General features: G+C 49.2%; 2 protein-coding genes across 17 annotated transcripts in view; one reads left to right on the top strand and one right to left on the bottom strand.

Moving 5' to 3' along the window:
- The window catches only part of CDC42BPA (CDC42 binding protein kinase alpha), a 207,647-nt gene extending 192,064 nt beyond the window's left edge, over nucleotides 1-15,583 (top strand). For 8 of the 14 annotated variants that reach the window (XM_084791680.1, XM_084791667.1, XM_084791676.1 and 5 more), the window contains 4 exons: nucleotides 3,047-3,232; nucleotides 7,346-7,463; nucleotides 11,407-11,564; nucleotides 11,998-15,583. In XM_084791680.1, coding sequence (XP_084647806.1) covers nucleotides 3,047-3,232; nucleotides 7,346-7,463; nucleotides 11,407-11,564; nucleotides 11,998-12,129 — 594 coding nt within the window. In that variant the 3' untranslated portion in view covers nucleotides 12,130-15,583. The remainder of the gene's footprint in view (nucleotides 1-3,046; nucleotides 3,233-7,345; nucleotides 7,464-11,406; nucleotides 11,565-11,997) is intronic. The other 6 variants (XM_084791677.1, XM_084791671.1, XM_084791679.1 and 3 more) reach the window with 1 other exon arrangement.
- Nucleotides 15,584-16,621: 1,038 nt separating this feature from the next.
- Nucleotides 16,622-26,148, bottom strand: part of COQ8A (coenzyme Q8A) — a 29,204-nt gene continuing 19,677 nt past the window's right edge. For all 3 annotated transcript variants that reach the window (XM_084791884.1, XM_084791885.1, XM_084791886.1), the window contains 11 exons: nucleotides 24,213-24,287; nucleotides 21,412-21,534; nucleotides 19,849-19,934; nucleotides 19,568-19,708; nucleotides 19,111-19,192; nucleotides 18,918-19,011; nucleotides 18,620-18,761; nucleotides 18,326-18,433; nucleotides 18,170-18,235; nucleotides 17,953-18,039; nucleotides 16,622-17,328 (listed from right to left, as the gene is read on the bottom strand). In XM_084791884.1, coding sequence (XP_084648010.1) covers nucleotides 17,041-17,328; nucleotides 17,953-18,039; nucleotides 18,170-18,235; nucleotides 18,326-18,433; nucleotides 18,620-18,761; nucleotides 18,918-19,011; nucleotides 19,111-19,192; nucleotides 19,568-19,708; nucleotides 19,849-19,934; nucleotides 21,412-21,534; nucleotides 24,213-24,287 — 1,292 coding nt within the window. In that variant the 3' untranslated portion in view covers nucleotides 16,622-17,040. The remainder of the gene's footprint in view (nucleotides 17,329-17,952; nucleotides 18,040-18,169; nucleotides 18,236-18,325; nucleotides 18,434-18,619; nucleotides 18,762-18,917; nucleotides 19,012-19,110; nucleotides 19,193-19,567; nucleotides 19,709-19,848; nucleotides 19,935-21,411; nucleotides 21,535-24,212; nucleotides 24,288-26,148) is intronic.

Here is a 26,148-nt window from a genome sequence, read left to right as displayed (position 1 = left end):
ATGGAGAGAAAACCAGCTTTAGACTCATTAATATGCTGCAGAATAGCATGCCCGCTAACTCAAAGTTAGTTGAGTAATTGCAAGGTATGAATAGATAATAACCTTTCAAAATTAAAATCTGCTTTTGTTGCATTCTGATATACAGGGTTTTTCTTAATAATATTCTTAACTATGTAAAAGGAATTATAGAAGAAATTTGTAGAAAGTCTGCTCTTACATTGCAGTATTTTTCTTCTGGTGCGATGATAGAGTTCAGTGTTGCTCTGCTCAGGTTTGGTCAGGGGAAGAGTCACCCCTGGTCTGCAGTTCCTCCCCCCTGCACATGCAATGGAGCGTGGACCCCAGTTCTAAATTAGCAGTCAGTATTCTAAGAAACTTGAAAGTGCCCCCTCATCTTTACTTTTTGTTTAATTTTTTATTTTTGTTTTTTGAGTCAAGGTCTTACTCTGTAGCCACAGCTGGCCTGGAACTCCCTATGAAGACCAAGCTAGCTTCAAATTCATAGAGACCCGACTGCCTCAGCCTCCGTCATGCTGGGAAGAGAGGCTTGTGCCACACCCAGCCCACTATGCTCCTTTCTCCATTCACGCGCTTACCACTGAAAAGAATGCTTCTGCTTGTTTTCAGATAGAGGATTTTGTTAGCTGGCCCTCACGTGCCTTGAGGTCACTGTGTAGCCTAGGCTAGCATCACATCTAAGCCTGTCTTCCTCCTGTCACCTTACCCACTAGAAATTTGTGGAGTTTGTTACTGTTGCTGAAAAGATTGTTTTTTTTTAAACTAAACAGAACCATTTCAGATGACATTTGTCATTCATTCTCCAACTGGCTCCATCTATATGACCTTCCATGCTGGCTACCAAGTCTAATTAGGCTGCTCAGTTTGGGGTATTTGTTGTCACCTTTTTATTAACTCCTCGACCTCCCCACCCCCCACTTCACCTCAGATTAACACGCCTTTTCCCTACCAGTTCAGCCATTTTTTAAATGTGCCTTCTATTCTTGTAATGTTTTTTATTGTTTAAGATAAGCACTGTTGTATTTCCTGGACAAAGTTGTTCTACATTTATATGCCGTTGCTTGAGCTGCACGTGTAGTAGGCATCAGAGAGTTGAGATTCTTTTTTGTTTCCTGTTATTTCCACATGGCTTTTCTCATTTCACATCCAAAGGACCTATGACCATGCTACAGCCATGCATTTAGTCGCCTGGCAGGTGCCTGAGCACTTACCTTGTGCCCAGGACAAAGTAAGTATCTAGGAGTAGGCGCTGTGCCCACATGGAACCGAGCGCTTGTGTTTTAATGTAATCTCACTTCAGTATTTTTTTTACTCAAATGGAATTACGAATTATTCCCCCCACTCCAAAAAGAGATGAATTACATTGATCTGGTAAGAAATGTAAGAACTTTCAAGTCCCAGGGCTGTGTTAGCATCTGTGCAAAAGAACATGTACTCTAGCTGTTTGACGTCTCATCGTGTGCAAGATCACGGTCCTGTGAAGTACGTAAGAGCTTAGAAAGCTTTAAAAAGCTCCTTAGAAGTGTAACCCTGCTTCATTTGTACCAGATATCCTGAAGTAACATTGCTTCTATCTTAAATGTGGAAGGGGCGGTAAAGCTTGGGAGAGTCCCTTTCTCACCTCTTGTCTCAGATGTGACCTTCCGTTTCCTTCTTAGTGGTGAGAAGATAAGCAGTTACTGTCAAGCAGTGTGTGAGGCTTAGAAGACAGACTGAATGAGTTTTCTTGACTCCTCTTTATCATTATTTACCTATAGGTTTTGTTGTTGTTAAGTGGTTGCTAGAAATACAGGAACATATTCTTCCAAACTAGTACAAGAGTAATTTATCACCATATTATTTATCCCCATATTCCTAGCGTAGTACATTTTGCCTGTTTCTAAAGTTGTTAATGAACACAACGTACTGAACTTTAATAATCTCTTGAGGAAGTAATTTTGGTTTTGAACTGGGGGTGCAGCCCAGTGATAAAGTGCTTCCTTGTTAGTGTGTGCGTGAAGGGCTCAGGCTCAGTCCACAATACCCTTAACACCTCCCCCTCCAGAAAGATAACTTTCTTTCTTAAAGTTACAAATAGATAGATGATATGTCAATATTATCTTCTTTTTGAAGACAACCTTAGAAAATACTGATTTTACTCACATTTCTAAAATAAAAGAGCTGTCCTGTATAGAAAGAAGCCTTTCTTTTAGGCTTAGCTAAGTCCTGGGGATTTTTTACAGAGCGCCTTACCGCCTCTGGGTGGTCACTACTGAATTCAGTAAGATGCTCTCCCAGCACTTACTTCAGCATCCCTCTAGTGAAGAGATCCTGTGCTCAGGAGCTGAGCTTTGAAAAACCTCTACTCTAGGAAGCACCAGGCCACTCAGTGCGCCTCCAAGCGCTCGCACAGAGGTAAATACTTATGAGGAAAATCATCTCCTCATACTTCTTTGAGCAATGTCATGTTATTATTTGCCTTTAAAAAACCACAGTTGAACATTCAAAGGCAAAATGCTCCCTTGTTGAAAACAGACTTTTTTCTCTGGGGCGTCGAAGTGGAGATGAGCTGGGCTGCTTCCAAGTAAACCGGGAAAAGCGTAGCCCACAGTTCTCAGCACCCGTGCTGCAGGAGATACGATCACTGGGAGCCAGGACACACCACAGATCCGGAACTCAGAAAGAAATGGTCTAACGAGGAGCCGTCGTGGGTTCCCTTGTCTATTCTCCAGCTGTTCCTTGCTGCCTCCGCGCTTGCTGTTTTTGGATAGGTTTTGAGGGCTTTTGTCGTACCACATAAGAAGATGGTGAGGACTCTGAAGCCTCTTGGATCTCTAGGCTCCATGCTGCTGCTCACTTGACTGCTAAAATGGGAATGATGTTATCGTGAAAGCAGCTTTTGAAAATCAACTGATTGTAGAATTTAACTCTCGATGGCCTGAAAGAATGTTACTGGAACTGGTTCTTCCTGGGCATGTTGTCTGGGGTCACTCACCCTGGTCCATTAGCATCACCTTACACTGGTTTCTTCTCTCTGTTGTTTTGATAGCCAGGTTTCCCTTATCCGTCCCCTCATCACCACTCCGGTCTGATCTCCTCTCCGAGCAACTTTGAGCACGTCTATCACATGACTGTCAATTCTGCTGAACAGTTTCTCTCTCCTGATTCCATAAGCCCTGGGTACCCCCCGTCCCTGCGCTCTGCCCCCGGCACACCACACTCTGTGACCCTGAGGGTATGAGCGGCTGAGCCGAGCTAACCTTGACTAACCACATGTGCATTTGCTAACCCCTGAGGTGGCGCCTTTGGTGAATGGTTGCCCTGTCCTCCTCAGCTGCCAGCATCGATTACTTTTTACCTTGTCCTGCGTATCCTCCTTTTCCTCCCCCTCTCAGTCTGTCTTGTTTATTCTTTTGAGAGAAATATGGAGGAATAAAAGGTTTCTGTATTAATTATGAAATAGCCGTAGATGATGATCTTTGTTGGACCAAGTTTTCCCGTTGTATTTTCCATTCTGGATACCATGTTAAAACAAAAACAGCTCCAACTGGATCATTAGTCTATTAAAACAAACAGAAAGGGGCTCCCTGAATTTCTGAAATTTTAACAGCTCTTTACCCTGTATATAGCCACTTCAGTTCAAAGAAATGTTTTATATCTTATATTTGATAAGATCAAGGTCTATGTAGAGCTTATTCTTAGTCCTTCCAAAAGTCCTCAAAGTAATGGTATAAGTACTGACCAAGGAGCAGGAAAAATATCCAAAGTTAAAGCCAGTTTTTACAAATCTTTGAGTTGCTGATGTGGATTTGATTGCAACCAGGACCCAAGATAAAAAAAGTTAACGACGACAACAAAAAGCTGCTGTGTCCTGGATAAGCATGGCACTGCTGTTGTCCTTTCATGCAGCCATTACCCTTGGCCATGTGTTGAAATGCCTTTAAACAAAGTATCTATTTCATCAAGTAATGTATACAAATATGAACTTCAAAGGAAGTTAGCATTATGGATATTAATGTAGTTAAGCTATACCATACAAAGGTATTGTCTGTAATGCTCCCAGGTCAGCATTAATAGTGACATTGTTTTTTTAAATTTGTTATAGTAGTACTTTTCCAGTAAGAAAATTAGAGAGTTAAATGATTATTTTTGTTGTAGTGTCAGATTACCTTAAATTATGTTTTAAATGTCACTGACATTAAATTACAATGCCATCTGAATGTCTTACTTGGCAGAATAACTGTGATTAAAAATCAGCTTTAGTTTGCTTGACAGGATTCCTTAGAATCCTCAGTAAGTCAGAGCCTTCCTGTGAGAGAAACCGCCTACCATAGCTGAGTTGAGCTGCGCCCATCTGTGGGAATTTGCCCTACTTTATGCATAGTTTTAACTAGAAAGTCCAAAAGCTTGAGTTTCTTGTTTTATTCTAGTGGAGTGTGCATCATTTTACTAAATGATAAACTCCTTAGTAGAGATGTTTTTCTGTTTATTATTCCTTTCTTATTTTAGTTTTCAGTTGTAGTTACTAGCATACTTTGGAAGCTTATCCGCCATTGTTTGATTTAGGTTAGGCTTATTTTATAGAAGAGAAAAGCAGGCCATCTTAGCTTTGAGGTGCAGCTTGATTTCTGGCAGTTGCCACCTCCAAGGAGTCCCTCTTGGCAGTGCCTGCACACATTGCTGTGTGTCATAAGGTTGCTCCTGTGTGTGCAAGTGCTAAATGCTGCCTTTGACTGTCTTGACTTTAACTTTTTTTTTAATATTCTAATATAAAACAAGGGAAAATCTTTTCTGTAAACAAATTAACACAGAGAATTACATGGACTTTGCAGATGTGGTATAGGCCCGAAAATAATGACTCTGAGTGCTTCTCTCAGGTTGCAGGAGGTTGGGAAAGCCCAGCGTGCAGACAGTTGAGAGCCACCGTCCCTTCATAGGGCTATAGTCACATGGTAACTGGGGAGTGAGTGTCCGGTTCTAGACTGGATTATCAGCCACAAGTATTTAACCACACTACTAGATTTTCCTTTTGCATCTTCTTGTTTCTGGCTCATTTTGTGGATCATGTTTTAAATGACTTGATCTTTCCCATACTGTAACAGAGATTTGTCTTGTGACAAGTGTTAGCATATGGGTCAGCTTAGGAAGATTTACAAGGACTGGGGTCCTGCGTCATGACTCAGTCGTTGAAAACGCTTACCACCAAACCTGACAGCATGGGCTTGAACCCCAGAACATACAGTAAAAAGCCGTCCACTAAGCACCTATATATGGCATGCATATGTACACGTGTGTGCGTGTGCACACACACAATTTCATTAAGTTAAGAATTGCTACCATCTTATTCGTTGGTTCCCAAACAATGCTATTTTTCCCAGTCACTATCAAGTGGACTTTGTATCTTTAAAGCTAACACACACACACACACCACACAAATAAACACTTAAAAGAAAACGTGGGTAGGAAACAGCAAGATGTTAGTAATGTCTGGTGAGTTATAGGAAAATTGTCTGCTTTATGGTTTCATTATTTCCCACATACCCTATAGTCTGGCACTACTCTCTTGACGACAAGGAAAAAGTGAACATTTTAATGAACTAATTAGTGCAGGGGAAACGGCTGCCTGGCTAGTGTATTTTTCAATCCTTTTTGGTTAGTTCATTGGCCTTGGCTATCATGGGATTTGCTGAGTATAGAAACAAGAAGGTGGAAGTGAAATAGCTTGGTGGATAAAGGAGTCTTCTGCCAAGCCTGATGACCTGAGTTCAAAACCCAGGACGCACATGGCGGAAGGAGAGAAACAACTCCACAGTGTTGTCCCCTGCCCTCCATGCATGTAGTGTGGTGTGCATGTGCCTCTGTATATAGGCACACACATAATTTACTTAAAGGAAACAAAGAAACAAAAAAGGTCTCAGGATAAAAATACGAAGCCTGGGCATTGCACAGAAGTCAGCCCCTCTCAGGGAAGCAGCATATGCTAGCCCCATCAGACTTGCTCTTCTTGGTTTTGTTTTTTGTTTGTTTGTTTTTGTTTTTCGAGACAGGGTATCTCTGTGTAGCCCTGGTTGTCTGTCCTGGACTCACTTTGTAGACCAGGCTGGCCTCGAACTCACATCCATCCGCCTGCCTCTGCCTCCCAAGTGCTGGGATTAAAGGCCACCACTCTAAGCCAGACTTGCTTTTCTTAACAAATGCATTCTTCAGGAAAGTCACAGGGCTTGAAGTTTGGAATACTTTTAATAAATGTTTCTTTGTATTTTCCCAACATCTTGCCTAATGCATACGCATCCCTTCCAGAAGATTTCTGATGTAATTAAAAAGGAGGTAACTGACACTGGTGCTCACAGATGGGCCCTCTAGTCATTACTAGATCAGAGCAGGAGAACCACATAGTGGGGCAAGGCAGGTGCTTTGCTTCTGCTGCAGATGTGACCACTGTGGTTCTCAGAACCCCATGAGGCTCACGTTAGCCTGAGGGCTGAACAAGCTAAGGCCTGCTGCCCATGGCGCCATAGTGTAGACACCTATGTGCTCTGTTTCACTTCCTGGTGCCCATCTCTCTCTCTCTCTCTCCCTCTCCCCGTCCTTCCCATCTCTCTCTCTCTCTCTCTCTCTCTCTCTCTCTCTCTCTCTCTGCATATACACGCACACACACATATAAATTTTATGTTTTCTGGTCAGTCCTGGCATCTCTTCCTTCTAGTCTGAGCAGGACATGCCCCCCGTCATGCTCCCTGGTATAAGTGTTTCTGAGCTGTGATGTGCAGCAAGGGGTTTCATGTGCCAGAGAGAGTAAGATTCTGAACAACTGGGGCATGAATATGACACATGGTGTCAACAACTTTTTTGTCATGAACATAATTTTACATGGCTCAGAGGTTAAGAGCACTGACTGCTCTTCTAAAGGTCATGAGTTCAATTCCCAGCAACCACATGTTGGCTCACAACCATCTATAATGAAATCTGTATACATAATAAATAAATAAATCTTTAAAAAAACATAATTTTAATTGATTTCCTCCAATTGGGCTCACCCAGGTCTCTTAAGTAAATCATCTCATCTGAGTCAAAGCAGTTTCCACTTTCTGCAACTGTCCATGTCATTCTGCGCTCCACTTATAGCTAATCATGTAACGTTTAACACCAGATATCTGCTTCTTGGTAAGTACTGGGCAGGGTGAGAGGCATCCCATGCCACGGCTTCAGAGTCCTGCCAGTGAGGAAGGCTGGGGCTCTGTTGCTCCCTGCCCTGTGTTGATTGCTCTGTTCAGGATCTCTTGGTTTCTTGAGATTCAGCGTGAAAGGCAGAATGTGGCTGAGACTGTGCCTCTCCTCTGTGTTTTAGAACCCACGTCCTCAGGAAAGCCGGGCAGTGTTCAGTGGCTCCGTCAGTATCCCCTCCATCACCAAGTCCCGCCCTGAGCCAGGCCGCTCCATGAGTGCCAGCAGTGGCCTGTCTGCACGTAAGTGGCCAGAAGGGGAGGAGCTTTGCAAGGTGTCGTGGTGGGGAGGTAGAGCTGAGGCGGAGAGACCACAAAGGCAATGTGTCCCTTGGAACAGTTCAGCTACCTCCCCAGGAACAACTTCCTGAGAGAGCTGATGGAGGCCCGTGTCTACTTGTTGGAAGTGTCCCCTGGTGTCCACAGCAGCATGCCTAAATGTGTGGGAACATGCATAGCCTTGTGGTGTTCGTCATGGCTGAGGCAGTTTGCAGTGGTAAGGGGGTGATTACAGACTGTGCATCAGCTTTGAGTGTCTAACAGACACTACTGTACACTGACTCCTGGGACCTCAGTAGAGCCTTCCTTACTCCCAAACCACCAATGGCTGCGGAGCTAATTACACTACATCCACATTCCTATTTCACTATTTCAGTCAGAAAACATATTTATTACCTTATATTCTTGGATTGCTCTGGTCCATTTGTTGCTGTTTATTCAGTAAACACTGATTTCTATACCTGCTCTGTTTCCAGGTATCACTGGGTTTAGTTGTGCTTACAGCATTATTACTTACATCCAATTAATTAACAAATTAATAATATATTCTTTATTACTTTCAGCATAACAAACTACCCTACAACTTAGAAGCATAAAATAGCGAACAAGCTGGAGATAGCATTACAGAGCTGAAGCAAGAGATTAGCAAGTGTCTAGTCTGGGCCACTTAATGAGACTCTGACAAGAAAGGTTTGGGGGACGGAGAAGAGAGCAGGAGAGTAGGGAGCCAGACACACACATGCACTTACTTATTGTCTCTTGTGGTTTCTGGGAGTCAGAACAGTTCAGGCTCTTTCATAGGCTGCAGTCAACTCAGAGCCACTTGGAGAACCCAGCCAAGCTCACCCTGTGGCTGCAGGAGGCTCTCCCTCTGCATTAACCCCATTGAAGGTCTCCATGCTCACAAGGCGGGCCTCGCTGAATAGTGCCAAATGAGTTTGCACTGACTTCCCCAGAGTAAGAGAGCTGAGGAACAGAGGCAGAAACAGAAATGGTGAGCAGTCGCACACCACCTAAGCATAGAGTGTGTTCTGGAAGATACCATTTCTGTGCGAGGCAACAGTTTTAGAGCCTGGAGACAGTTGTGATGTCACGATAGGACCTAAGCACAGGGACTACCAGTGTACATGCGGTTCATTGTACGCTGTCTCATCACAGGAGGGAGCCACATGTCTCAATAATTACAGGTACAGATGCCGCCTTGAGGAGTGGCCACAAAAGGAAGAGCATTTCAGGATTCTTCAGTATATTTGCAGAAGTTGAAGGGAACACATGGTAACTTGATATCATCACCTAAAATCACCCTGAACCAATGCATAATGCCAATCACAAGGCAGAATTCAGCCAGTTGGGAAAGATGGCAGTCACTTTGTTAACCTCAGTATGTGTGGAAGCCAGATGACTGTCGAAGGGTTTAAATCAAAGCTCCAGCTCCAGACCACCAGGTTGAGAGCTATTATTAACTGACCTGCACTCAAAGCAGGTGGGGCCAGGTTAATTTTCCTCAGAATTACAAACACTAATATTAATTTATGCAACAAAAATTCTGACCAGCCCATTGACACTTCCAGATGCGTCCTTCCTAAAGCCCAGCGTTGGCTCCGGGCTATTCCAAGGAGCTTCTGCATTCTGAGTTTGCATGGAACTTAAACAAACAAAACCCACTTGTCTTGCTGGGACTGGCTTTGTTAGGATTGTGGGTAAAGGTGGTAATCTTAGGGTAGCTGAGGTAGGGATCACTGTTGGCAGTATGCAAACTACAGCCTAGAGGGTCCCCTCTTCTGCAGGGTCCTTCACGCCTTTACCAAGCTAAGCCTTTGTCAGATCCCCAGCTGAAGACACTTTCAGAGGTATGAGCCGAGATCCCAGGAATGCCAAGGGGCATCTGCTGTTTTATATGTCTCCCACTGGCTTCATGTGCCATCTGTCCTGGAAGGATAGCCAGCTGGGAAAGATGAAAACTGGGCAGCTACATTGTCACTTTCTAGAAGCAGTGTAGGTCCCCCCAGACCAAGATCCACCTTGGCTGTGGGATGAATATTGGTCTTAAATGTGGTTTCCCTTGTGACCCTGTCAATGACAGGCTCATAAGGGAGCCTCTCCGCCCTCTAAGAAGGATGCCCCTTACTCCAAAAGACCCAGGACCTACCACCCACTGCACCCTAGAACCATCCTTGTCAGAGGTTGTGTCAGCAATGTGGCCTTGTCAGCCAAGACCATGTGCTCCACTACTCCCAGGCCCCTTTTACTGTCAAACCACAACAGCCCACCCCACCCCATCCCACCCTTTTTTTTAAAGATTTGAGTATTGGGTGTAACTAATCTTTTTATACAGTCCCAGTGTTTAGATGGTAGTGTCCAGAGAGATAGCTCAGCAGCTAAGAGCACATACTACTCTTACAGAGACCCAAGTTCAATTCCCAGAACCTACATCAGGTAGCTCACAGCCATCTGTAACTCTTGTTCTAGGGCCTGCAATGCCTCTAACCTCCTTGGAGACCTACACTCATGTGCACATACCCCAAAGACACATGAACAATTAAAACTAAAAGTAAAACTTGAAGTAGGCACATCTGTGTGTATCCCTGAGGTGTGGAATAAGTGCTGTGGGATAAGGAGACTGGAGGCCTCTTCCTACCCCGTCTGGCTTTGTGAGTCACTCTTCATGCAGTGAGTTCTCAAAGAAACCATAGGGTGGCGTTTTTTTCCTCATACATAGGAAACGAGATGAAGAAGGCAAAACAGTCTCGTTAAGATGTGAAGCCAAGATGGTGTGGAAGGGTTGTGATTTGGACTTTCTATTCAGTGACGATGACAACAGTGACATAACTGAACACTCACCTAGGCATTAGGGAAATGAAGTAAAAATGGCTGCCTTCTGTTAGGTTGTACTGCAGGGAAACCAGAGACCCATGTCAGAGTAAGGAGTGTGTCTCCAAAGGAATTTCCCTCCAAATGAGAAGTGGCAGGGCCAGTGGCTTTCTTGGTAGCTGCAGGGGACAGGTGTGGGCTGTGCTGTGCTGTGTGAGCCAGCACTATGCGGTGGGAGCCCCGTCAGTGACCATCAAGCTACCTGTAAGTCAGGAATGTGTGGAGAGGACCTGGCAAAGCCCTGGCCGCTGTATTTCTGGAACAGCAGGTTACAGCCAGTGCTGGTAGTCGCTGGGAGGGGCTTAGGGAGGGAAGCAGCCTGGCTGGCATCTAGGACAGTCTGCCAGGGGGACCTACTGCAGTGCCTTTCTGAACACTAACACAGCTGGTGGCCAGTAACTAAACATGCAGTCATCTGGTGACATTTTTGTTGGCTTCTTAATGTAAAAGGTATTTACAAAGTCAACAAAATGTTGAAACAGCACAGTGGCCTTGACCAATCCTGAAACTTGGTAAAATTGAAACTTTTCTTAAGCAAAAACTGAAAAATGACAAGAAACGTGGAAAGCGCTAGCAATGCTCCTCGAGTTTCCAAGGGTCCTTCCCTGTGTCCTCACTTCCTGCTGTCCCTGCTGCTGGGCCTTTCCCGTGTGTTCCCGGCTCTAAGATCAAAGCCTGTGAGTGTTCCTTTGTAGGAATGGTTGTCTGCTGCTGAGAATGCAGCCCATGTCTTCAGAGCCTGCCGTGAGTTCCGAGTAGGCAGAGATGCCCCATGTGTTGGAATAAGACCCAACATGTCTGTAGCATGACAGATGCTGAGGGAGCCCTGGCAGAAATGCCCAAAGCTGTAGCAGGTAGCTCTGGAAGGATTCTACAAGTACCACATGGCCTGGGAACCACTGTCTGAACACCAGCACTCACCGCCAGGGGGCGGCAGAAACAACCTTCAGCACTGGGCTTCCGCCTTGGCAGCCTGTTCACGTTATAGGTGTGGCCTCCTCCAAATACGTAATTCTTCCCAAACGGTGTCCTGTAGGGTCATCGGCCCAGAATGGCAGTGCACTAAAGAGGGAATTCTCTGGAGGAAGCTACAACACAAAGCGACAGCCCATGCCCTCTCCCTCAGAGGGCTCTTTGTCATCAGGAGGCATGGACCAAGGAAGTGACGCCCCGGCGAGGGACTATGATGGAGAGGTGAATGGGCCATGAGTGGTGGCTCTACCTGTCATGCATGCTTAAGGCCAGTGTTTGTCCAGCAGGCTGACCCACCAACTTGCATATGCCTCTGAAGGGACAGGCAAGGCCTGTCATGTGGGTGTAAACTACAGCTCCCCAGAAGCTCCACGCTTCTGATTGCTTTTTTAATGAAAGGCCTCAAAGGCCTCCACACTTGCCATGTGTGTGTGTGTGTGTGTGTGTGTGTGTGTGTGTGTGCGTGCGTGCGTGCGTGCGTGCGTGCGTGCGTGCGCGCGCGCGCGCATGCGCCCTCCAGTCATCTCACAGAGGAGCTGTCCACTGACAGAAGAGAAGCCCATGGTGTGGTTGGTTGTGGGTACAGGAGGGGGCCCGGGGCAGCAAGTACCTTCCCTATTGTCCCTCACCTTTTCACCAATGCCTTCTTTTACAGGACTCTGATTCTCCAAGGCATTCCACAGCTTCCAACAGCTCTAATCTGAGCAGCCCCCCAAGCCCCATTTCACCCCGAAAGACCAAGAGCCTCTCCTTGGAGAGCACAGACCGCGGGAGCTGGGATCCATGAGCCCAGGATCGCAGTGGCCGTAGGCAGGGACTCTGCAACCGGACAACGTGCCTGGCAGCAGTGTCGCCTCCGCACCGCTGTAATGAGGATTCCTCTGTAGCCAGGCCCGCTTCACCCCGCCCCCACCCCCCAGGTAGCTTCTGTAGACAGACTGCGCAGACGCAGCGCTAAGAGTAGACCGGTTGTGTTCTCACCGTAGCCCTCATGTAGCGCCCAGCAGCCTCCACGAGCGTCAGCCCGACTGTTGCCAGGAAATAAACCCTCACGAATTAAAACAATGCATATTTTACTACAATACAGAGTTTAAATAAATACATAAATGTAGAAGTTAAATACTGAATGTATATAGTCAAAGAAGCATCTTGTGTTCAATGAAAGATGGATGCGTATATAAGAAAGATCATTTAATTTAAAGAAATGTGTTGTTTCTTGTCTGTTTCCCCGATAAGTCATATACAGGGTAGAAAGGCCTCAAGTGACATTTGTAAAGAGAAAAGGCCCCATGGTGTCTGTCCTCAGGCTTGGGCAGGCTAAGGAGATTAGTGCCATCGGTGGGATGTGACCTGGACACTACCGATGACGTTGAAGCCACGTCAGCCCCTCAGAGGCACACTTGCCTCTCCTACAGCATTTCTTTCTCTAGTGATCAATTTCAACATGTCCCCCACTTACTGTATTTTAATATCTTGCACAGATGAATGTGAAAGACAATTCTGTCGCCTTCTGACCCTTCCCGTCATGAAGGGCCCAGGGAGAGAGAGGCGTGGCTTCTGATGATCATGGCGAGGTTCATCTAACTGCTCTTTGTCCTGGCCAAATCCTGTCCCTCCCTAGGCTGCAGTGAGGAGTCTGTGGCCTGGGCACAGCTTCCCTGTTTGCTTAAGGGTAGTTGTGAACTTCCTCACACACTACTGGGGGAAAGTTTCCCCTTTCTAAATCATGTGAAACCTCAGAAGCACGGGCTTGAACCGCCTTGACCAAATATGCCTTCCCACCTGAGGGGACAGTGGGCCTGGGCACAGGCCCCGGGGATGTGCTGGCCGCGTGGATTGTCAGCCAGCTTTCCCTCTGGGTGTCTGCTGCTCTTGTCCCAGGAAGCAAGATGAGGACCAGAGCTCATCTCTACGTACACGGTTCACCAGCTAAGAACATAGGAGAAAAAAGGTGGGAGCTGCAGTGCCCCGTGCAAGTCACGAGGGCCTGTCACTCTTAATTCTCACCTCTTTGAGGTTGAAAAAGCCACTATTTCTCCCCACTTTAAACCACACCTAAAACAGATTTCCAAAGTCGCTAACCTACCTGGCATGCTGACACTTGGCACAGCATGCTGCCATCCCCTGAAGGCCAGACTCCCTCCCAGGGCACTGCTTTAATGGAGGAGGTTGGAGTTGAGGGAGGGGAGGTGGGGACCGGAGCCCCTCTGATGGGGTCTTCTGAACAACAGCTTTGACAAGCCTTCTACACTGGCTCCAACGTGAGTGCATTTTCTTTTAGATGGTCATTATGTCATTCTAATCTGAATCTTTTTGCCTTTGGAAAAGAAATATAAAATTACTTTTGTACATCCAAAAACAAGGGTCAGATCCTGAGTTTGGTCAGACTCAGCACTTTGCCTGAAAGAACTGGCTCCCCTCCCCTCCGTCCTCCCCCTCCCCCTCGTTCCCAGGCAGAAACCTGACCAGGCTGAGTGAGACTGACAGAACTTTGGTTTGTAGCTCTGACAACCAGTTGGGGGTTTTGTTGCCGACAGGTGCTTGTTTTGTAGAAGGGCCCTTTTAGAGCCACAGTCTAACCATCCCTAAAGTTCAGCTCCCCTGCAGTGAGTCCCAGCCATGTTCTATCCCAAGGCCCCCTGTGGACTGGTAGATTTCCCACTGTAGTCATAGGATCCGGGGACCCTAACAGCAGCCCTGGCCCAGCGTGTGGATAGGAGCCTCACAACGACTGTCCACTGGACCCATCCCAGCCTTCCTGTCAGCTGTGGAGGATGGAAAAGATGCCGGACAGATTTCCAGGAGACAGAAATGAAGATTCCTCAGAGCAGTCAATAACCAAGACCAGAGAAAAGCCTTAGGCCCTTTTGAGATCACTCCCCCCACCCCACGCAAGGTATTTGAAAGTGGGTAGCAGCAGAACGGATCGGTTCAGAGGCATTTCTGGCATAGTGTCTATGGGTTAGTGCTTGGTGCTCTGTCTAGCCTGTTTGCTATTTACCCTTTCTGGCTAATCTGTTATGAGGGTTTTGGGTGGATATACAAAGAATATTACGGGTTTGTTTTGTTGCCAAAAACAAAAGCCTTCCTGTCAGTGATTGCTAAAGCATATTTCATGCATATTAAATATATATTTATATACATAAATATATACAAAATATATATGTATATTAAATATATATGCACACTCCCTGTGCTTAGCCATTTGCATTTTCCCCCAGTGAACACAGCTTTTAAAACCTGGGTGCAAGGGGAGTAACTACAAATAGCCTGTTCGGCTTTCCAATGACTTCCTAGTCAAGCTTAAGGGGAGCTTCTGAAATTCCTGCCATCCCCACCAGCTTTCCCTCAGCCTCTCCTCTGTCATATCAGGATCCTGTCATTTTGTTGCTTAGTGACCACATTCATTTCTGGGAAAGCTCAGCTGGCTTATGTTGGACCTCAGGTATCTTTACAAAAAAGCCAGAGTGGAGGGACAGGCTCAATCCCAGGTGCCGACGCCCACGTGCAGCCTTGGCAGTGACCACAAATTCTCCCAGCTCAGTAGACCTAGCCAAGCCCCACCCCCACACAGGTGCACTTAACAGCGTGACACCATGCTGCAGGTCATACTTTGCCATAGCCCAAGACCCCTGGTCCACTGGATAGCATCTCACTGCACCCTTGAGTAGCTCATTCCTTGTTGAAACCTTCAGTCCTCGGAAGTCCAGAATTCCCTGTGGAGCCCTGCTGCAGTGAGTGTGTCTCCTGCCTGCACCTGCACCACATTCCCCCACCCCAGGGGCAATACACAGGGGCCTACTAAAGTTTTAGGAGACTGACCATCACAAGTCAGCCTTGATGCCATTGAAAAACAAAGTGACCTGCCTTTTTATTTGATAGTGTAATACCATTTATTTTATAAATTTTTAGGATTTTTTTTCTCATTGTAATATTATTGTACAGTTTTGCATGGCCTCAGTGTAATCATTTTTGTTTAGAATATGATGCTGACCAGTGTGTGTGGAAGGGAAGATGGCCTCTTAGCACTCACTTGGTTTGGTTTCGTCCCTGATGTCTTAGGGAACTTCTTGAGAGAGTGTCTGCTACCAAACTATGACATGGATTCTTTTGCACAGAACTATTTAAGGTGGGATAGTAAAAAATGTAACAAAGGATTTCTCACCAATATTTTATGTTGGTATCACCTAAATAACCAGACTTTGATGTACTGCAATAAAATAAGGAACTGTTAGGACTGAGTATTTTGTCTTTTTCTTTCCCTATGTAAAGAGTGTGAGGAGTTCCTGGCTCCTGGACTGCTTCTTTATATACCAGAGGACACAAGTCAGTTCACCTCTGGGGTTTGATCTGAGATTTGGAGCTCAGGTAAGAATAATGTTCAAGCCCTGGAAGTGTTCAGCTCCCTTTCTCTGATAAGAACTCCACAGTCACCGCTATAGGCTCCTGGGCCACACTCTCAGGCTCAGGGTCGGCTGCAGTGTGAACCTCAGAGCTACTCGACTGTTGCCTGTGACTGGCCAGACAGCAGCTTGGAAGAGTTGGGTACCTGTTCTGCTGAGTTAGAATGGCGCAGGGAAGGCTGGGTGGCCTTATCAGAGACCCCAAAACTGAAGCTGAAGACACTCGCACCCCTCCTAGCCATTGGGACTCTTGCAGGTTCAGAAGTCACACTAGGCACCTGTTTGGCAAACTTTCTGCAGAGAAATGGATGAGAACACCATGTTCCAGTAAAACTTCGGCAGCACGTGGACCCAGTAGACAAAGAGGTGGTAGTTAGCCAGGCTGCTAAGCAGGACTGTAAGGGCATGCTGTTCCTGTCCCAACCCACTGCCACCACTTACTACCTGCAGTTCCGTAGTCACGCAACTCACAAGCCTGTTTTCTCTAAAATGCCTAAGAAGCCTAGTGGCTCAAACTTGTGATCCTAATTACTTGGGGAGGTGGGTGGGATAAGCAGGAAGATTACAAGTTCAAGGCCTGCCTGAGCAACTTAATGAGAGTCTGCCTCAAAATTAAGGGCTGAGGGTACAACCCAGTGGTAGGACACTCGCTTCATATCTGTAAGGCCTAGGTTCAATCCCCAGTGCCAATAAAGCCCTGAGTCAGACACAAAGTCATGGACATTCTCAGTGTCTGCCTATGTTGCTATGGTCTGTTCCCACCAAACGCAACTGAAACTCTGGCTCAGAGACCTTTACAGGTAAAGAGCACACCACCCAGGTCATAAGTGGAGCCACCTCATTCCCAGGATTCACGGGACACATAGGAAATGGCACTCCCCGACACACTTCTTTATTGAATGAAAAGGTATGAATGTGTAATTACAAAACAGCAAACAGCCTATGTTGATCCCCTGATCCAGGGTAGCAACCACCTGTCCTGGAACATGCTGGGGCCCTGCTCTGCTGAGATAGAGCCAGGGAGGCTGTCCTCCTGTCTTAACCTCCAGGCCACAGGGACACAAAAATTCATCCTGCGTAGCCAACTAGAGCCAAAAGGTGGCCAGGCTGGCTTTAGTCGTAGCTCCGGAGGAGACAGCAAAAGCAGCCTGCCTTTTTGTCTTGACAGTTCAGAAGGGGGGCTCTCTGCAGGGGTCTCTTCCTACTCATGGAGGCTGTGGCTCTCTCTGGCCATCCTCTGCTTGGCTGAGCCTGAAGGAGGGCACAACCCCTTGTCGGCCTGGTCCATGCCTAACCTACTGCAGCCCAGCCTTCATCCTGCAGTAGTTACTGTAGGCTTCCTCAAACATGGCCTTGCAGGGGAAGCGGGCCTTCAGCTTGGAGCAGATGAGGAAAGAGCCACCCATCTTGCGGTGCAGAGAGTAGGTCTCCTCCGGGGGCGGGACAAGGCGGTGCTTCAGCATGACCGGGATCAAGTTATGGATCTTCTCAGTGGTGCTCTGGGTGCCGAAGTCAAAGGGTTCTTCTGAGGCAAAGGCCTCCCCTAGGATGAGGATGGCGTCCAGGTGGGCGTCCTCCATGGCCTACATCAAGAAGAGGGGCAGAGATGATCAGAAGCCCCAGGTCCTACTGTAGCTCCTGATCTCAGCACCAAGTGCTTGGGTCTGAAGGACAGCAGAGGTGGTGACTCCAACCCTCAAGCACCAGGCTGCATGTGAGACAACGTAGAGTACAGAGGCCTTCACTCTTTCTACAGCATTCACTTCTGTCTAAACAAAGTTGTTCTAGCCAAAACCTGCGGATCCCACAGAACAGGCAGGGCCTCGCCACTGTGGGGATTGTTGTGGGAGCTGCCTGTTTCCTAGCATATGGCAGTAGTCACCTTCCAGGCACAGGGTGCGTAAGAAGTACCTGTCACCAGCAGAATACTGGGGGGACAAGGGGGACCTGGGCGGGGACAAATGAAGCTAGCTGCACAGAGGAAGCAGGAGGTCACCTATCCTGATGGTGTGCTCCTCCTAGGTGTGAGCCAGGTCAGGAGGGTCAGCTCTCCAGTAGCTGCTGGGTGACAAGGCTCTACAGGCCTGGGTACTCTGTCCACCGTACACACTCCTACAAAGTGGCCTCCAAGGACACCAAGGGAAGACACAGCCATGCCTACAGGGAGCTGGGCCTGAATCTCCCATGAGCCTGGGTGGGTCACTCACCTTGACCTCATAGCCAGTGAGGAACTTCATCTCTATGGATTTCTTCAGCACTCCCTCCCTGTCCTGGTCAGCAGCAGCCCGGATGACCTGGAAAGAACAGAGAGGCTCCAGCTGCCCTACCACAACCCCCCCAAAGCCCCTCCCAACCCTGGCCTGGGGTCACAGCCAGCCAGGTGGATCTGACAGGCTGTGGCCAGGGCGCCATTCCTGCACCTACCTGAATGTAGAGGTCAGTGAAGGATCTGTCATATTCCCGAGTTGCCCCGAAGTCCAGGAGAGCTACCTACAGTGAGACACAACACTGGAGCTCTGCCCTGTGGTGCTGTGAGCACATGACAGGTAACCAGCATGTGAGATTCAGAACGGGGCCTACCTTGTGTTGCTGAGGGTCATAAAAGAAATTGGACCAGTTGGGGTCAGTCTGCATGACATGGAACTCAAACAGCTCCCTCAGGCACAGCACCAAAATGTTGTAGCAGATCTGGAGACAGGGTGGGGGTCTGGGGTCAGGCAGTGCACACTGCTTCATGATCTCTAACATCTTCGCCTGATTCCCACCCTAACTGCCCCAACAGAAGGATGCGGTCACTACCCGCTCGTCTAGCCTCCCCAGGGGAGCTGTGGGAGGGCTGTTTACACCCCGAGATTCAGCATAGCCTGAGCGCACCTCATTCCGCACTTCCTGGCTCAGCCCTTCCGCCTGGTCCAAGGGGAAGCCCGTTATCAGCTCGGTGGTCAGCACGTGAGGACTGCACAGCTCATCCACAACCTCAGGCACATAGAAGAAGGGGTGGTCCTTCAGCAGCTCCCTGTATGGAGAGGGTGCTCACATCTGTCCTGGACCCTCCACAGCCTCCAAAAGGAGAGCCCTCCAGGGGAGGATGTGGCCATCCACCCTTAAAAATAGAGGAGCCCACCTACCCAGGTATCCCCTAAGCCTCTCAGGGACCCCATAAGAGCCACACCTGAACTTCTTGGCATAGGCCGCCTCCCTCTGGTAGTCACACTCGAGAACAAGCTCCCGCCTCAGCACATCAATCAGGTGCTCAGGGAACAGGCCTGTGACAGAAAGGGGGCATCAGGTGTTAGGGGGTACTCCGCAGGGCTTTTCCCTGGCACTCCTAGAACCCAACCCCGGTGCCCGCCATCCAGCCCAACCTTCTGGAAGCATGTTGCTCATGTTCAGCACAGCCATGAGGTTGTTGACATCACTGTTAATGCTTTGGGCCACACCAGGGTACTGCACAGAGGGAAGGAGAGTTACCTGAGGAGGCAGCAGGGCAGGCTGCCCTTCCCATTAGCCTTCCAGCTTGGATGAAGCAGCCCAGACTAAAACAAGGTTGCCATAGCCTGACCCATCACCACCCTGCCCTCCATTTCTCCTCACCCTACCCCCCAAGAAGAGCCGTTGGCTCCAGTCTAGGCCCCAAAAGGCCACCCTGCACCAAGAATGCCAGGAAACAGCCTCGTCCCCTAACATCTAGCAAGCACTCTCCTAGCACCCAGTACATCGCGGTGCTCAAGACAGAACGGCCGAGTATCTCAGGAGACATGGGGAAGGCCCCACCCTCTGAGGGCCTGTGAGGACAGGTAGACACCACACAGGACCATCTACCTGGATCTTCATGGCCACCTCACGGCCACCTTTCATGCGGGCCAGGTGCACCTGCCCTATGGAGGCAGCAGCAAAGGGCCGCTCCTCAAAGTACTCCAACTTGTCCCGCCAATTGGGGCCCAGGTCATTGTTGAGGGTTTTCTGGAAAGAGGCCAGGGAAGACAGGGCACAGCCTGGTTACCTGGGGTACCCTGATACGCACCCAGCTTGCCCCCAGAGCTTAGTCCTTCTATCCCCACGGTGGAGCAGTGACTCCCACCCCCGCCTCCTGCCGGCCTCACCGTCATTTGCTTCAGTGGCATGAAGTCAGCACTCTGCCGCACCCGCTCGAAGATCTTAGCCAGGTGAGGGTTGATAAATGCATCATCTAGAAGACAGAGGCCAGAGTGAGGCTTATTAGGGAAGATGCACACAGGCCGGTAGTAGGGCTGCCCAGGTATCCCTTGCTAGTGTGGCCTCCTGGGTACCCTCCCTCACCCTGGCCCCTGAAGCTCAGACACAATGATAGACCCAGCCTCAGCTTCCTCCTGGTACAGACTCCAGGCTAGGGCTCTAATGAGGACACTAGTAAGGCACAAGCCTTTATATACAGTTCACATCAGCTTCCCCTCCCCTCCCCAGGAGAGCAGCCAAGAGGCCTGAACCTATCCCTATGACCTAACAGGTAGACAACATTTTTATAACTAAGAGAAATTTTACATTGCCCATAGTCTGACTGAACCTTGTACTGTGCACTTCCTGGCTCCCTAATGTGGCAAGGCATGGACTATCCTGAATACATCTCTGGATGGTTTAAATGAGGCTCATATATTGGTCCTCCACTGGTGGAACTGTTCAGGAGGGATTAGGAGGTGTGTCACTGAGGGTGGGCTTTCAAAAGCCAGAGACATTCTCAGGTCTCTCTTTCCCCCTCTTCTCTCCCTGCCCCCATCCCTCATCTCTTCTTTTTCCCTTCCCCCATCTCCCTCTCATGCTTGTAGATCAGGATGTAAGTAAGCTCTCAGCTACTGCACCAGTGCCATGTTCCCCACTATGATGGTCATGGCTCAAACTCTTTCTCCTCTAAGTTGTCTCAGACATGTCTTATCACAGCAATAGACAAGTAACGAAGACAATGTCCTCCCCTCCCCGTGTGCTTGTTTTTCAAAAGACCTGGGAGTGCTAATAGTTGTGAGACGCTCACACATGCCCTAACATGTTTCACAACTTGCATCCTGCTTGCCCTGTAGCACAGTTCCTAACCCTACCAACCCACTGAATTTTCCTTCATTTAAATTCTCAGACACCACAGCACACCAGGCATGGTGTGAGCATCACTGGGCTTCAGGTATGTGCTGTCCACACACATTCTAGGAAGTCTATGCCCAGCTACATGGCCCCTAGGCAAGGCCCTACACCCAATACCACTCAGAGTTGAACCCAGGCAAGGGAGTAAGCCCACTTTGCTCTCACACCTTTCCATTCAGAGGAGCCCATACTGGGGAGCCCAAGGCCTCCCTTAATGCAACTCCTCTCCATCACTCTGCCAGCCCAGTCTTTTCTGAGGTCACACACTCGTCCCCAAAGCTGAACTGCAAGCTCCTCCACTAGCTCCCAGGGACCAACACAGCAGGCAGGGTGACAGGGCCAGGCTGCCATGCTGACATTAGAGACAGCTTCTGAGTTTCGTAAAACACCCTCCCAGAGACAAGAAGCATCCCCCTGGCCCCTGCTGCTGCTGACGTAAACATGTCCACGTCCCAGGACTGCCTCAGTAGACCCTTCCCACACCCACCCACTGCACCGAATGCCACCACTCCACCTGGATATCCGCAAGCCCGTGCAGGGCTGAGCCTGCCACTCACCCTGGATGCTCAGCATCTGGCCCAGCTTCAGCGCCGCCCCGCGCACCTTACACAGTGTGCTCACAATGCGCTCTGCATTCGCCTCTGACAGGAAGGGGCTAGAATCCAGCACAGCTTTCTTCCCTGTGATAAGATGGGGTCAGCATGCATTCATGATTTAGAAGGGTGATTGGGAGACTTCCTAACGTCTGGGCACAGGGACTTGGGAAATATACACAACTGTTTGGTGTCCATGGAAACAGAAAGGAAATTTCAAGTCCCTCCATCCTCCATAGCCCTCCAAAGCCAGGGAGGCCTCCCTTGCTAGTGGGGCAAGTCTGGCAGGAGGGCCAGGAGACCCTTTAGCAGTACAAAGGAGACAACAGACAAGCCTCTACCCTACTGTCCTGGCCGAAGAGTCTCTGGAACACCAAGGGACTGTGCACTTGTCACATTGGTCTTGGCTGTAAGAATAACTCCATTCTGAAGGGTCAAGGACAGCACAGCCTTTGGGTATTGTTTCTCTCCTCTGCCCCACAGCTTGGCACAGCCAACTGGCCCACAGACAACCCCTTCCAGTACACAGGGTAGTGGCAACAGCTGGGTGATGACTCCAGGGAGCTGACAGTGCCAATGAATCCTGCCACAGCCATCAGTGTGGCCAAAGGGCATCGTCGCTTCTGGCCACATACCAAGTCCAGCCATGACAAGGTAGGAACAGGTCCTAACAGGGGTCTGAGCTTCCAGGTCCCTCTGTCCTCTCAGCCCTGTGACACTCAGGGCTCCTGTCACTTTCTATGCATTTTTGGGTTAGAGAAGCCCACCTCCGGGCTCCTCAGGCCCTGGCAGCTCCTTCAGCATGTAGCCACAGGCCTGGAAGGCCAAGGGCAGGGAACTTAACAACTGCCCTTGCACCAGGCAAAGCAGCCTGCTCTGGCAAGCCTGAACATAGGAGGAGAGTTACAGAGCCCTCAGTCAGCCAGCCCCGGTGACAAACATGGTGAGGGCTTAGGCGCACTCCTTGGTCCAAACAAGAGGACAAGATATACAGACAGGATAGGAGGGTCACCCTGCAGGCAGTCTGGGCTGTCCCAAGGCCTAGCTACAACCCTGAGGTATAACCAACTCAGGACAGTGAGTCTAGACGGCAGAGCCCAGAGTGCAGCAGTCCTCCTCAGCCCTCCTCAGCCCTCCTCAGTCCTCCTCAGTCCTCCCCAGTCCTCCCCGGGCCCTGGGACTTAGGGCTAGGAAGATAGGAGAGGGAGTAAACACACACAAGGCCACTAACTCCAGGGCAAAGGAGGGAACTGTCCCTCGCCTATACATAAGCCACATCTCAGCCGAGTCACCGTCTCCTGGCACCTGGGATGGGGACAGTGTCTGGCCCAACAGGCTCTCCTAGCCATCTCCTCCCTAGTGTGAACTGATTGTCACAGGCTAGAGACATTCTGTCCCCTACCCAGAATGGCCTGAGCCAGCCAGGACAAGCCAGAAACATGGTGGCATGCCCAATGCAGGACAGGGTCTACCAGGGCAGAGCTTGCTAGCCTGGTCAAGGCATCCTAGACATCTTAGAAGCCAGAGCAGGTCATCTACCCAAGGCTAGTTAGCCTGGCCTAAGCCTCAGGACGTACTGGCAGGGATAATGGAACCTAAGCCTCAGTCACTACAGTCCTTGAAAGGACACTAGCCATGCCCTTGAAGCCAGGCTGGCTGCTTCTCCTCTTAGACAAGGGAGGGGGAGAGCAGCTGGCAGGGGTGCTGGGTCTTGGGAAAGCTAGCTTCTCATCCCAAGGTACTTGAGCACCCGCACTAAAAATACCCTTGCTAAGTCCCCTGTTCCTGGGCCCCTTCCAAGGACACACAAGCTGCCCATCCTAGGACTGTGGTCTGTGCGACTATGCCTGTGCCCTCTTTCCAGAAGAGAAAAACCCATGAATGAAGCTGATACACCTCCTCAGACCCCAAAAGAACATGGATGTGACTATGAAGAGGCCCCATGAATAGGGGTGAAAGCTGTGAGGAACCTTTGTGAGGCTGCAATCCTTGAGTAGGACGGGGCAGAGGGTACTCAGCCCAGAACCTCAAATACATGCTGGGAAGTCCACTAGCAGGGACCCCAGTGGTTCTGCTGGGTAAACTCCCAGCCACCTACCCTCAGAGAGGGTCTCACATGGTATCCCACAGCTCCTTCCCCAGCCAGCACCAGGACACCCCTAGGTTTCAGTGGGGCCGGGATGCAGAGCATTCTCTAGACTGTACAGCCTCAAGAGGCCATTCAACTTGTGGTCCAGGCAAGCTTGATGGACCCGATCCTGGGAGGCACAGAGCAGACTGAGCTATGACCTTTGTCTCCGAGGCCAAAGTCTCTGGAATGGCCCCAGATGCCTACATCCCCACTCACAGGGAAGTAGGGAGCCCTGTGCATCTGACCCAGGCAGACTACAGTGCAGAAGTTCCTCAGGAGCAGGGAAGGAAGTGAATGCAGGAATAAGCAGTGGGCATGCATGTAGGCAAGTGCTAGTGCAAGCGAGTGAGCACGGGGGTACATGTGCTGGTGGTGGCCTGGATGTGGGCAGCTGGAGGAAGCCAGAAGAGGCTGGGTGGTCAGCTGGGGCTAAGGATGAGAGCCGCCTCCAACCCCCCACCTCTCTAAAGCGAGTCAGTCTACCCAGAGGAACAGTCGCTCAACCCCAGGAACTACATTTGAGAGGGCTCCTGCAGCTGGGACATGGGGTAGTTCTCAGTGGCTGACATCCCTAGATGTAGGTGGACAGCGGGCTGACGGGCCATCCACCCTTTCTAGGCAGGGCTCTGCTCACCTGTGGAGTCCTCAGAGCGCAGACTCTTCTTGGCAACTTCAGCCAATGCCCCAAAGCCTAGACCTACAGCCAGACCTGGAAGTAAGAGAAAGGCAGGTGCTCGAGTGGCCGGGACCACCCAGCCACCAGTCCGGGTGAGCAGCAGATAGACACCCAGCACCAGGCCGGGTGAGCAGCACTGGCAATGACTGAGAACAATAGCCCTTGGGTCTTCCCTCCCAGTTGGAACTACTGAGAGGCCTTGCAGAAAGCCGGGGAGTCTGGCTCAGGGCAGGACAGGCACACCACTCCGACAGGGTGAGGTGTATAAGACTGTTCCCCAGCCTTTCTATAATAACAGTTTAAACAGAAACACTGGATTTACTGAAAAATTTATTGCGTGAAAAAATTAATTTTATCTGGTCATAGCTGCACATGCCTGTTATCCCAGCACTTGGGAGGCAGAGGCATGAGATCTGCCACAGTTCAAGGCTAGCAAGGGATACAAATCAAATTCCAGGATATCCATGAGTATATAGTGAGACCTTGCCTCAAAAAACTCTTTTAAAATGCTTTTTTAATTAAAAGGAACCTCCTTTATAGATTTAATAATATACCTTAACTGCCACTAGGTGGCAGTGCACTCTCTACTTTGTCCACCTCAGAGGTCAGTAAAAGAACTAAAAGGGTAAAGTGCCCACACTCCCAGGTTCAAGGCACTGCAAACCGGCTTGCTTATTCAAAACAATCAGCCCCGAGATGACAAGAGAAGTCTCGTGTCAATTACATGCATAATTTTAAACTTTTTGGAGGCCACTTTTTTTTTAAAGGCAGGAAGAAACACGGAGAATGAATTCTAATGTATTTAACCGAGTATATCTAAAATAGAAATGAATATAAAAATCAAAGACATTTTCCGTCTGTGGGTGTGTGCATTGTCTTCAAATGCTGTGGAAAGGCACATACATAGCACACCATGGAGCAAGGCAAACTAGAAGAAGCCACAGCTGCTGCAATGCCCAGAGGCATGATTAAAACATCCTACCAGGGACAAGCTGGGGCACTGGGATGGGGGCACTAGTATGGATGTCTGGTGAGGTAGGCACCAGCTCTGTTCTCTTTAACACCCCTCCTACCCCTGCTACTCTGGAGGGCACTGGGCACTGGGAGCTACAGTCCTGATTAAACATTAACTCCCCACCACTGTCTTGCTCACCCTACCCAGCACAATATCTAACTCAGCAAAAGAAAGGTGGACGGACAACATCACCCTTCACCAGGGTCCCTTTAGAGTCCTTTCTGCTTACAGTGAGTCTGCGACAGGTAACATCACAGGCCATCGGCTTGTCCGGCTGAGCATACAGCATTCAGAGTCCTCCTAAACATACCCTGGCTGGACCTAGCACTGTGTCAAACGGTTCCTGGTTGTTTCTGGGTTCCCAGGCAAAGTACAAACTCTACAATGAGGAGGACTGTTATTAAACAAATGCCTGAAGGAAATTCTAGGAAGGAGGCCTCACACTCATACGGGAGCCACATCAGTGCCAGGAACTGCCAACAGGGTACAAGCTCCTGCAGCAGGCAGACCGGGAGGTAAAAACAAGCTCACCCCTCCAGCAGTCAGGACCTTGGCCTCCTCAGTTCTCTGAACCCAGAATGAACTGGCTCTCCCACCCCCACCAGGTGTAACGTGATTCTTGGAACCCCCTGGCCAGCTCAGCCTTCATCCAGAGCCAGGTGGACCTGGGCTAACTAACCGTGCGGAGAGCGGAACCTCAGCTGGGATTTTCTGCCACCTTCAGGTACCCTGCTTCTGCACTCAAGGATCTCACAGCACCGCCTCTCCTACTGTGAGCCATGGTCTACAGGGCCTGTTCTCCACATGTCACCGGGAAGAGAAAACCACTGGTGGCAGCCTGGCCTTCCTCCTGACCTGTAAAACAGCACACTGCCCATA

This window comes from Acomys minous (assembly GCF_964271855.1).
Source record: "Acomys minous genome assembly, chromosome: 1".
Classification (NCBI taxonomy): domain Eukaryota; kingdom Metazoa; phylum Chordata; class Mammalia; order Rodentia; family Muridae; genus Acomys; species Acomys minous.
Note: the sequence above shows the minus strand (reverse complement) of the source record. Positions and strands in the feature narration are given on the sequence as shown.